Source organism: Gavialis gangeticus, unplaced genomic scaffold, assembly GCF_001723915.1.
Source record: "Gavialis gangeticus isolate Ggan-Ray unplaced genomic scaffold, GavGan_comp1, whole genome shotgun sequence".
In the NCBI taxonomy this organism is placed as follows: Eukaryota; Metazoa; Chordata; order Crocodylia; family Gavialidae; genus Gavialis; species Gavialis gangeticus.
The window spans coordinates 62,787,673-62,797,577 of NW_017728992.1; the positions used below are offsets into that span (position 1 = coordinate 62,787,673).

The 9,905-nt window shown below is 43.4% G+C and overlaps 1 protein-coding gene across 3 annotated transcripts in view; it reads left to right on the top strand.

Annotated features, from left to right (window-relative positions):
• CDKAL1 (CDK5 regulatory subunit associated protein 1 like 1) overlaps positions 1-9,905 on the top strand; it is an 877,582-nt gene that overhangs the window by 349,383 nt on the left and 518,294 nt on the right. For all 3 annotated transcript variants that reach the window (XM_019523432.1, XM_019523416.1, XM_019523423.1), the window contains one exon: positions 3,431-3,534. In XM_019523432.1, coding sequence (XP_019378977.1) covers positions 3,431-3,534 — 104 coding nt within the window. The remainder of the gene's footprint in view (positions 1-3,430; positions 3,535-9,905) is intronic.

Genomic DNA, 9,905 nt, shown 5'->3' on the forward strand with positions numbered 1-9,905 from the left:
CTTCCCCCCCCCCCCCTTCCCTGCCAGACTGTGCCTACCCTGAACTAAAGGATAGCTGGTAAGCTAACTGGTTATCACTGCACTTACTGGTTAAACAATCGCTAAATCTTTTACATCCCTAAAATGTACCTGTTTGTTTTCCAACTCTTAAATTATCCTTTTTCTTTTCTTCAAGAATAACTTGAGAAAGAGAAGTGCTTTGTCATTTGCAGTTCTTAGTAGATGGTAATATCTTTAACTGAGGACTTAAGTAAATTATGTAGTATTTTGACAAAAAGTACGTTTAAATAAATATGCTTGTCTTGAGGCACTCTGGTACATGCCAACCTGTCTCCTTAGCCTCACCTTTCTTTTTCTGTCCATTCTTCTACGCTGTCCTGAGCCAGCCATGGCTTGCTGCTGATTTATTTAGGCTTATATTCCACCCCATCCAGAAAGGCTCATACTGGTATACAATAACAGACAAAACCCACAAGATGAGATATTCCTCGTCTCTCAAACCATCTGTCTCCTTTTACAACAGGTTTGATATCTAGCTTTTAATTCATAGCTTACCTGTTGGATTTTGCATTAGCTGACATAAAATAAAAATTTTAAACTGACAAAATATGTTTTATTAAAAAATACAAAACCAAACTTGCCATTTTTTGTTTATAATGGCTTGTACCTTGTTATTTTAATGTAGCTTTATAACACGAATATTCTTTTGGTTTTGAAGATATAGTCTTAAAGAATACGTCTTCCTAGTCTTTTTCTTCAGGTTCTGATAAGCAGGAATAATGCTATACCTAATTGAAACAATACATACCTTGAGGTCAGCAGTCGAGCAGTAGAAATAGTTTCTGGATGTCTCCTTCCTTGGCAGTTGCAATAGTGAAAGAGGAAGTGATTAGAATAGGTAAGAAAAAAGTAAGATCACTAGCTGCTAGAGCAGTAAGCTTAAGCTGCTAGAGACTGTTTCAGCATAAAATGTTGATAAGAATGGAGTAGGTGGCCAAGTGGGGAAACCCATTCCGTGCCTGGATGCCCATTAGAGCTATCAGTTGACTTCAGTTTTCCTCCTACCTGTTGCTGTGCAGGCAAGGGATACCATTGCATTGTGGGAACTTTTGTAATGAAAAAGCTTTGATGGATTTTCCAAGCAACAGTTGCCCAGTCATGGGACTGCAAGGCAGTCTATTGAATGGCAACACATGATTGTATTTGCCACCTGGGCACATTGTAGTTTGATGTCTTTATTGGTATGTTTCAAAAGTGTTGTGGGCCTTACTACATGTCATTACTTGATTGTGCAACATGCTGTTTATATTTAGGCTCTTGTAGTTAAAGCTTTTTTTTTTTTTTTTTCTGGCATCCAAGTGTTTCATTATGATGAAACTATAGCTTTGTGCTTGTGATAACAAACATGACTTAAAATCTTTTTATAACCAAGAACAAGATGACATTTGTTTTTGTTTTCTAAAATCTTGATACTCAAATGTACAAAAAGGACATAGGGCAAAAGTCAGCTTTAAAAAAGCTGCTGTTTGTATTCTGCTTACTGTGTGCATGGCACTGCCAAGAACCAACGACTAATCCAAGAAAAGCTTAACAGTGAGCATTTTATGATCCTTCCATCCTTTCTTCAAGGAACTAATCTAGCTTTAATATGCTGTCAGATGAATTAAAATCATTCAAGTTGTTCCAGTTAGTTATGGGAGGTTTTCTTAAGTCCTCGGTCCCTTGTGCCAAACTCTCTTCCCAGTTAATGGTTCTGTCCCCTGTATTTGATGCATTTAATATTGTTGAGACACAGGAGAGGGGAAAGAAACCCAAATGTGGTTTTTCAAGATTTCTAAAGTATAGAAAATGAATTCAAGTTTTATGGTAAGAATCTGTCATAGTAAATTCTTACTGAAATTTTGTTAGGGCTCAGATGAGTACCCGAGAATATTTTAAGAGATGACAGATTTGCAGTTGAGTTTATGGAACTCATTTTTAGTTTCAAAACTAGAAGCCTGAAAATTTGTGGCTTAGTCCTAAGAGTCACATATATTTTTCTTTTTTTTAAACTCAGAACTCTGAATATATTCATGTTAAGATTTTTCTGCTAAATGTTCTCTCATTATTACCAGGGGGTACATCTACATGTGCTATTAATGAGCAACAATAAATTCTGTTGCATACCATGCCTGAGTTTATTGCTCCCAGACGCTGTATTTGAACCTGTACCCAAGACTGTGACACATGCTGTTAGGGGCCCTGAGGCTCAGCTTGCCAGTGCAGAGCTGCTCCAGCCTGGCTCAGAGTGCTGCAGAGGGGCTGGCTGAGGCATGAGAGTGCTCCAGTGCAGGGCTAGCTGGCAGGCAGCCTCCTCACTGAAGCACTCTTTTTGCCACAGCCAGCCCCATCAGTGTCTACGTGGGCACTGCTGCAAAGTAAAAAAAAAAACCACTGTAGGATAGTACTTGTGTTTACAAGTACTAAGCTGTGGCAGAGTTAATGGGCGTATCTACACCTGCATTACGGCGCTTTGCCTAATGTGCATTAAATTTAGTGCCTCCAATGTGACATAATAAACAAATGCACGTTAGGCTGCCTTAATGCGCAGTAACTAATGCACATGGTTTTTAAGTGATGCTTAATGCACAATAGCCTATTTTACTGTGCATTAGCTTAATAGCGCAATTTTTATGTGATGCTTTAATGTGCAGTAACATCAGCTACTGTGCATGTCTACATGTGTACATGCATCCATTAGTTCTGTCCTAATAGCATTGCTCACTTAGGAACTAATTAGGCAACAGGAAGCAGAAAGCGGAGCAGCAGATCAGGTAGGAGAAGAGGATCCGAATGACACTTAGGGAGGGTGCAGGGCTAATTTTGTGGGATGCCTGACAAAAAGATTGGCCTCCACCAGATGCGACCTGAGCAGGGTGCAGGGCCCAGGGCAAATCAGCCTGTGTGGGGCCCCACTCCTGGACTTGAGGAAACTGGCAGCGGATATGGGGGGTTCTGAACAGCCTGATGTAAAGCCAGCGGCAGCGCTCTGCCTGGCTCCACAGGGCCGCCCAAAGCACAGGGTCCAGGGTAGTTGCCCCAGTTTGTCCCCCCTAGGTACAGCCCTGGCGCCCACTGGGCTAGTATGTAGCAACATGAGAAATGCTCTGTATTGGGTCAGACAGTAGGTCCATCTAGCCCAGTGTCCTGTCTCTGAGTGCCCCAGAGTGCATGGTGGGAAGGAGGGGGAAGTGAACAGGGCATGTCCAGAATCTTCTACCCCCATTGCAACTATCTATCTTCTCATTGCAACTTTCAGCATTCTGAGGCTTTAGGAGTTCTGATTCAAAGGCTAAATATGAAAGTTGCATTTTGTTGGGGGAAGGGTCCTGATAAAATTGTTTATTGAGACTTTTTGCACAAAATGAATATATTTTCAACTTCTCCACAGATGTCTAAATTCATGTACATATTGTAAAACGAAGCATGCCCGAGGAGACCTAGCAAGTTATCCAATTGAAGAGCTAGTGGACAGAGCCAAACAGTCTTTTCAAGGTAAGGGACTTTCTGCTGTACCCAAGTCACTTTTGAAGTGTCCTACTCTCATAAGGAATTTCCATATAGATAATGGACATGGATGGCAGTAAGTTATTGAATTATTTGTATTCTGAGTATGTTGAAAGTGCATGTGCTGGTGCCTCTTTGACCCCCTCTACACATTACAAGTATCATGCAATTAATTGGTTAATTGTGCAATTACCTTGAGACCAGCTGCATGTGCAAAGTTGCTGTCATGCCATAAAAAAATCCAACCAGCTATAAAGTTAGACCTCAAAACTCTATATTTACTTTATAGCTGGTTCTGTTGAGCTTTAATTTGCATGTGTAGCAGAGTCTCCTAAGCAGCTGGGAGTCCCATCATCCACCTGAGGCTGGGAGACCAGCCGGGTCCCAGCACCTGTGGGTTGCATCTGTGATCTCCCAGCCTCAGCAGTGCATGCAGCCCCCAGGGTTGGGAGATCATGGCTGCCACGGGGCTGGCGGGGCATGCAAAGAGTTATAATGCCATCAGGGGTACAGCAGCTGTGATCTCTCAGCCCTGGAGGTTTCACACCCTACCCCCAGGCTGAGAGATCACAGCAGCTGCCATTTTCCAGCAACGAGGGTCTCACACATCCCCGATGCTGGGAATTCTCCGAATCAGGCTCCCCCGCTCTGGCAACAAGGCACAATGGAATCTAATTCATGATTGTGTGGATTGTGCATTAGGTTCTATTGCGCCCTTTACGTGCACATATAGAGGGGCCCTCTAATTCTGTTCTAGTCTTAGTGTGTTATGCACCTGTTCTGTGGTAATATTAGCTTCCAAAAGAAGTACAGGTATTTAGTGGGTATAAATTGTATCCATAATAACTCCCATCTCAGGATTTATTAATGATGGGGACCTTTACTTCAGAATATTTTTTGCCTTTATTTTAAAAAGAAGTAGAGGAGAAACATTTTTGCTTTCAGACCCTTTTCTTGGAGAGTAAAAATTGCTAACATACTAAAACAGGTTTTATGGATTGTTAATCCTTCCCTTTGTGTATTTTGACACAGTGATTCAATTATTTTACATAAAAATCCAGTTCCTGTATGCCAACAGAAAAAAAAAAATGTTAAAGCTTCATTACAGTACTTAAAATTCTGTAGTTTTAAAATGCAGTGCTTTTCTGCCAAATTGGTTCTTTTTAGTTCCTCTAAGATGCGTCCATCAGTGACACAGTTTAAGGATTTATTCTGAAGTAATTAAGACCTAGCATTTCTTTTGTAGGAGAGAGTGAATGATTTGTATGTTTTAACCTGAGTGGAAAAAATGTAATGGTGTCATTTCATATATTGTTGTATTTGTGAGCATTTAATTGGAATCTCTTATGCCACCATTTTGTAGGGTCTCTGTCTTTCCAAAACTCATATGCTTGATTGGGAAGTGTTACAGTCTGCGTAAAAATACTAATGCTTAGAGTTTGTCTTGGAGTACATATTTCACTTTCCCCTTCCTACATGGCAGTTGATATACAAATATTGTACCAGTGTAATTTTTGGTGTAACCTGACTAAATTCATTGTTGTTGTTCCAGAGATAAATTTACTTACTGTGTTAAAGTAGTTTAACTATTGTAGAATAAACCAAGGTAATTCAGATTGAAGGGCTTCTCTTTACATGTGCCAATCATACTTTTGCACCTAGATATAGCATCAAATATAGCTTGCGATATCAAAAGGTTTTTCAGACACCTGCAGTATATAAGCACAAAAAATATGGATTTTTCTTAATACATAATTCATACTTAATTATGAATATCCTGGTGTTTAATTGGGCCAGAATATAAAAGTCCTTACTTCTGTGGAATAAAAATTGAAACATGGATGTAAGTTTTTAGGGTCTGGCTATAAATCATAAATGGATGCTTTAGGAATTACTAAACCCCACAACACTTAAGCTAAGTATAGACATTTAGAAAGCTAGAGGCAGAATTAATCAAACCATTCTGGGTTTCTCTAAGATGAGTAGAATAGATCAGGAATGAACAGAACATACATTCTCCCATCAGGGGATGGGGATGAACGGGGACTGGGATGCCTGTACTGGCTGAGGCCAGCAGGCTGGGACCACTCCTACATGCTTCCCAGTATGTTGGACACTGCAGAAGGCATCTGATCAGGAGACCATGTCTGATTGGCTGCTGGGCGCACTCCCCCAACCCCCTGCTGTTAGTTCGGGGCGGGAGAGGGGAGAACAGCACAGACTCTCTCCCCAGCCCCTCCTCCCTCAGCTGCCAGTGGTGGCCAGGAGGGTGGAAGGAGGGAAGAAAGTAGAGGCCCCCACCTGGCCCCTCCTGACCCAGACAGAAATGCTGGGGGGGGCATGTGACAGGATTTTTCCTCTCTCCTGCAGACTAGCTCAGCACAGTTTCATTCTCTAGCCCCACTGCCTGCCAGATGAGAGGGGCTGGGGTGGGGGGAAGAGGAGACAGCAGAGGTACCTCCTGACCCCCCCCCAGCTGGGGTGGCATATAGCAGGGGCTTTCTCCCCTCCTCCATTGACTGGCCCAGTGCAGAGTGAAGTTGGGCCAGTGAGTGGGAGAGGGGAGAAAGCCCCCTCTATGCCTCCCCCAGCAGTTGTGGCTGGGGGCCTCTGCTTTTCCCCCTTCCCCATCCCACCCCCCTCAGAGGTAGCAACTTGCAGGGGGTTGGGTTGTGTAGTCTGGGCCATCCAGTCAGCCAACCCAGCCAGGCAGGGGCAGCAGCTGTGGGGGGAGAAGGCCCTTCCACCATTTTTAAACCAATCTATGTGTGGTAAGCTTTCAGTGGTGATGTATAGGGAGTGCACAGGGGTGCACGTGCACCCCCTGAGAGCACCGGTGCACCGCTGACCAGATGTGCTCACCACTCAGTGCCCCCTGGTTGGCGAGATTGGCTGCTGACTGGTCACTGGGGGGGCACATGCCCCCCACCCCCTCGACTAAGGTGGCACCAGTTGCCCATGTAACCTTCTGTTCTCTTACAGGTTGTGACCGGTTTCTGATCATTTATACCAGTTTTTGTAATTTCTGTACCTAGCCTTAAACACATTTATACAGAACCAGGAATGCTTTCTTCAACTGAGGCCTGAGCTTGACATTTTTCTTTCAGGTTAAATGTTGTTAAGAAGGAAATCCTCTTCTATATGTATTAAATATAGTGCTCTTGTGAGCTAAACAGTCTCTTTCATCCAGTTCTCTATGAACTCTCTTGTTAAATGTAACTATAAGATTTCATTTATTTCTGTGGGTTTCCCCCCTCCTTCCCTCCCATCTATGCATATACCTTCATAGAATATTGTAGCAACTAATGTTTAACTGCTGTTTTTAATGCTGTACCATTAGCTAGTGTAGTAAATTATGCAGTGTCCAGTGCTGGCTATTGCACCAACCAAGATATTTATGTCCCTGTTGTATATATGCATGCATCTATTGTTTTACAATCTCATGTACCAACTTGTATGCAAATACTGTTAAAAACATATTCTTCGCTGGACGAATGTAGTTTTTCTCCAGTTACAGTAGTTAACTCCAGTTAGAGAAGTGAGTTTTTGGAGGTAATTGGTTTAAGTAACAAGGAAATATGAAATTTCCATTCAGGATAATCTGCTTTGAACCTGGTCATTAATACAATTCAAGAACAACTGTCGCTTAGCTTGCCTTTCATCAATATTTAATAATATGAACCTACATTTGATGTTTTAAGACTATACTTTTTTATCCTTCCTTTCAGTTTGAATTAAATAAAATGTAAAATATACCCAATTTAGCTGTATTTATTATTATTCATATCACAGTACCATTCAGTTACCCCTGTTGAAATTTTATGAACTAATTTGAAGCAAGGTTCAATAAGTACAAATAAGAAATCAAAGGAGAGAGCATGTAAGTAATGAAGATAATTTTACATCATCATGTCATTGGTTAAGATTATTAATTATGAATCTGGATTTTTATGTCAGCTTGATGTGGTTGATTTTGATATGCAATGTGACTACACAAATATGAGAAGTCAGATTATGTAATATTGCTCTCTCTGCCTAATGCTGGCCATTACAGAAAAGTGTTTTGAATATCAACTATCGCACATTTGGATTACAAATGGAGTAGGAATAAACCGTGGGGTACTGAAGCAATTATTCCTCTAAACATTGGCTCCCTAAAATATTCTTATTTCTTGAAGAGAAATTTGTTTTTAGTTTGGTGTTTGAAACTTTTTTTGAAGGATTTTGTGAAGTCCTTCGCAGCAGCCCTCCCCAGAGTGCTCAAAAGCCCTCCCTGGCTTGCCAAAGGCATTCAGGAACACCTGAAAGCCAAAAAGGTTTACAGCCAGTGGAAGGGAGGGGCTATTACCCAAGAGGAGTATACCTCCATCGCTTGGGTCTGTAGGGGGGCTGTTAGGAAAGATAAGGCAGATATGGAACTAGGGCTTGGATCAAGGATGACAAGAAGTCCTTTTTTAAATGCATAGGGAGTATGAAGAAGGCACTCGGTAATGTGAGGCCCCTGCAGGGTATGCTTGGCAATCTGGTGGTTGCACCAAAGGAAAAGGCAGACCTTTTAAACGAATTCTTTGCCTCTATTTTTTTGTGCAGGTACCAGGATATCTCCCCCACTGGGATTCAGGATGGACTCAGGAGAGACTCTGCCAGGCCTAGGGTCAGGGAGAACTGAGTTAGGGAGCTTCTGGAGGGGCTGGATGTGTTCAAATCAGCAGCTCCAGACACCCCAGTGTGCTGAGGGAATTGGCAGGGGTCATCACAGGCCCCCTGGCATGGCTTTATGAGCACTCGTAGTGCTCTGGCCAGGTGCCAGAAGACTGGAAGAAGGCCAGTGTGGTCCCCATTTTCAAAAAAGGGAGGAGAGAGGACCTGGGCAACTATAGGACCGTTAGTCTTACTTAGATCCTGGGGAAGGTATTTGATAAAATTATCAAGGAGCACATCTGTGAAGGACCAGCAGGGGGGATGATGCTCAGGGGCAACCAGCATGGGTACATTAGGGTAGGTCCTATCAGACCAACCTGATTTCCTTCCACGAACAGGTCACAAAATCATTGGATGCAGGTGTCACGGTAAATGTGGTCTTTCTGGACTTCAGGAAAGCCTTTGACATTGTCTCCCACCCCATTCTCATTAAAAAACTAGGCAACTGTGGCCTTGATACCTACACAGTCAGATGGATCGCAAATTGGCTGAGTGGTCACACCCAGAGAATGGTGGTGGATGGGTCATATTCAGCCTGGAGGGATGTGGGCAGTGGAGTTCCCCAGGGCTCAGTCCTTGGGCCCGTACTGTTCAATTTCTTTATTAGCGACTTGGATGAGGGGGTGAAAAGCACCCTGTTCAAATTTGCTGACGACACCAGGATTTGGGGTGAAGTGCTAGAAAGGAGGGACGGGGTGGGCGAATGAAAATAGGGTGGGATTCAATACTGACAAGTGCAAGGTATTGCACTCAGGCAGTAAGAACCAGTAGCATACCTATAAGCTGGGGAACTCCCTTCTCGTACGCATAGTGACAGAAAGGGATCTTGGAGTCATGATTAATTCCAAAATGAACATGGGCTGCCAATATGAGGATGCGGTCAGTAAAGCTAACCACACCTTCTCATGTATCCACAGATGCATCATGAGCAGGGCCAAGGAGGTGATCCTCCCCCCCTATGCGACACTGGTCAGGCCACAGTTGCAGTACTGCGTCCAGTTCTGGGCACCGCAGTTTAGGTGGGAAGTGGCCAGCATCAAGAGGGTCCAGAGGAGGGCCACTTTCATGATCTGGGGACAGCAGGGCAGACCCTATGAGGAGAGGCTACAGGACCTGAACCTGTTCAGCCTTCTCAAGAGAAGGCAGAGAGGGGACCTGGTGGCTATCTATAAATGTCACATTTCCTGCTGGACCCCCTGGTAGAGACCCTGCTCCTCTGAGCACCTCCCAGAGTAACAAGGATTAACAGCTATAAGTTGTTTGAGCGTAGGTTCAGGCTGGACATTAGAAGGCACTACTTCACAGTCAGGGCGGCTGGGATCTGGAACCAACTTCCAAGGGAAGTAATGCTGGCTCCTACCTTGGGGGTCTTTAAGAGGAGGCTTGATAATTACCTAGCTTGGGTCATACAAGCTCAAACCTACCAGGGGTCATAAAAGCCCAGTATTTATTCCTGCCCAGGGCAGGGGGTTGGATTTAATGATCTACTTAGGTCCCTTCTGACCCTACATCTATGAATCTATGAGTTCTCTTGGGCTAAATAAACAGTCAAAAACCCTGAGGCTAAACCAAGTGTGACAAGGCAGACTTCTGGGCCGGATAATGGCTCCGGCCCACTCCTGTCTCTAAGCAAACCACCCTCCTTGCTTTCCTGCCAC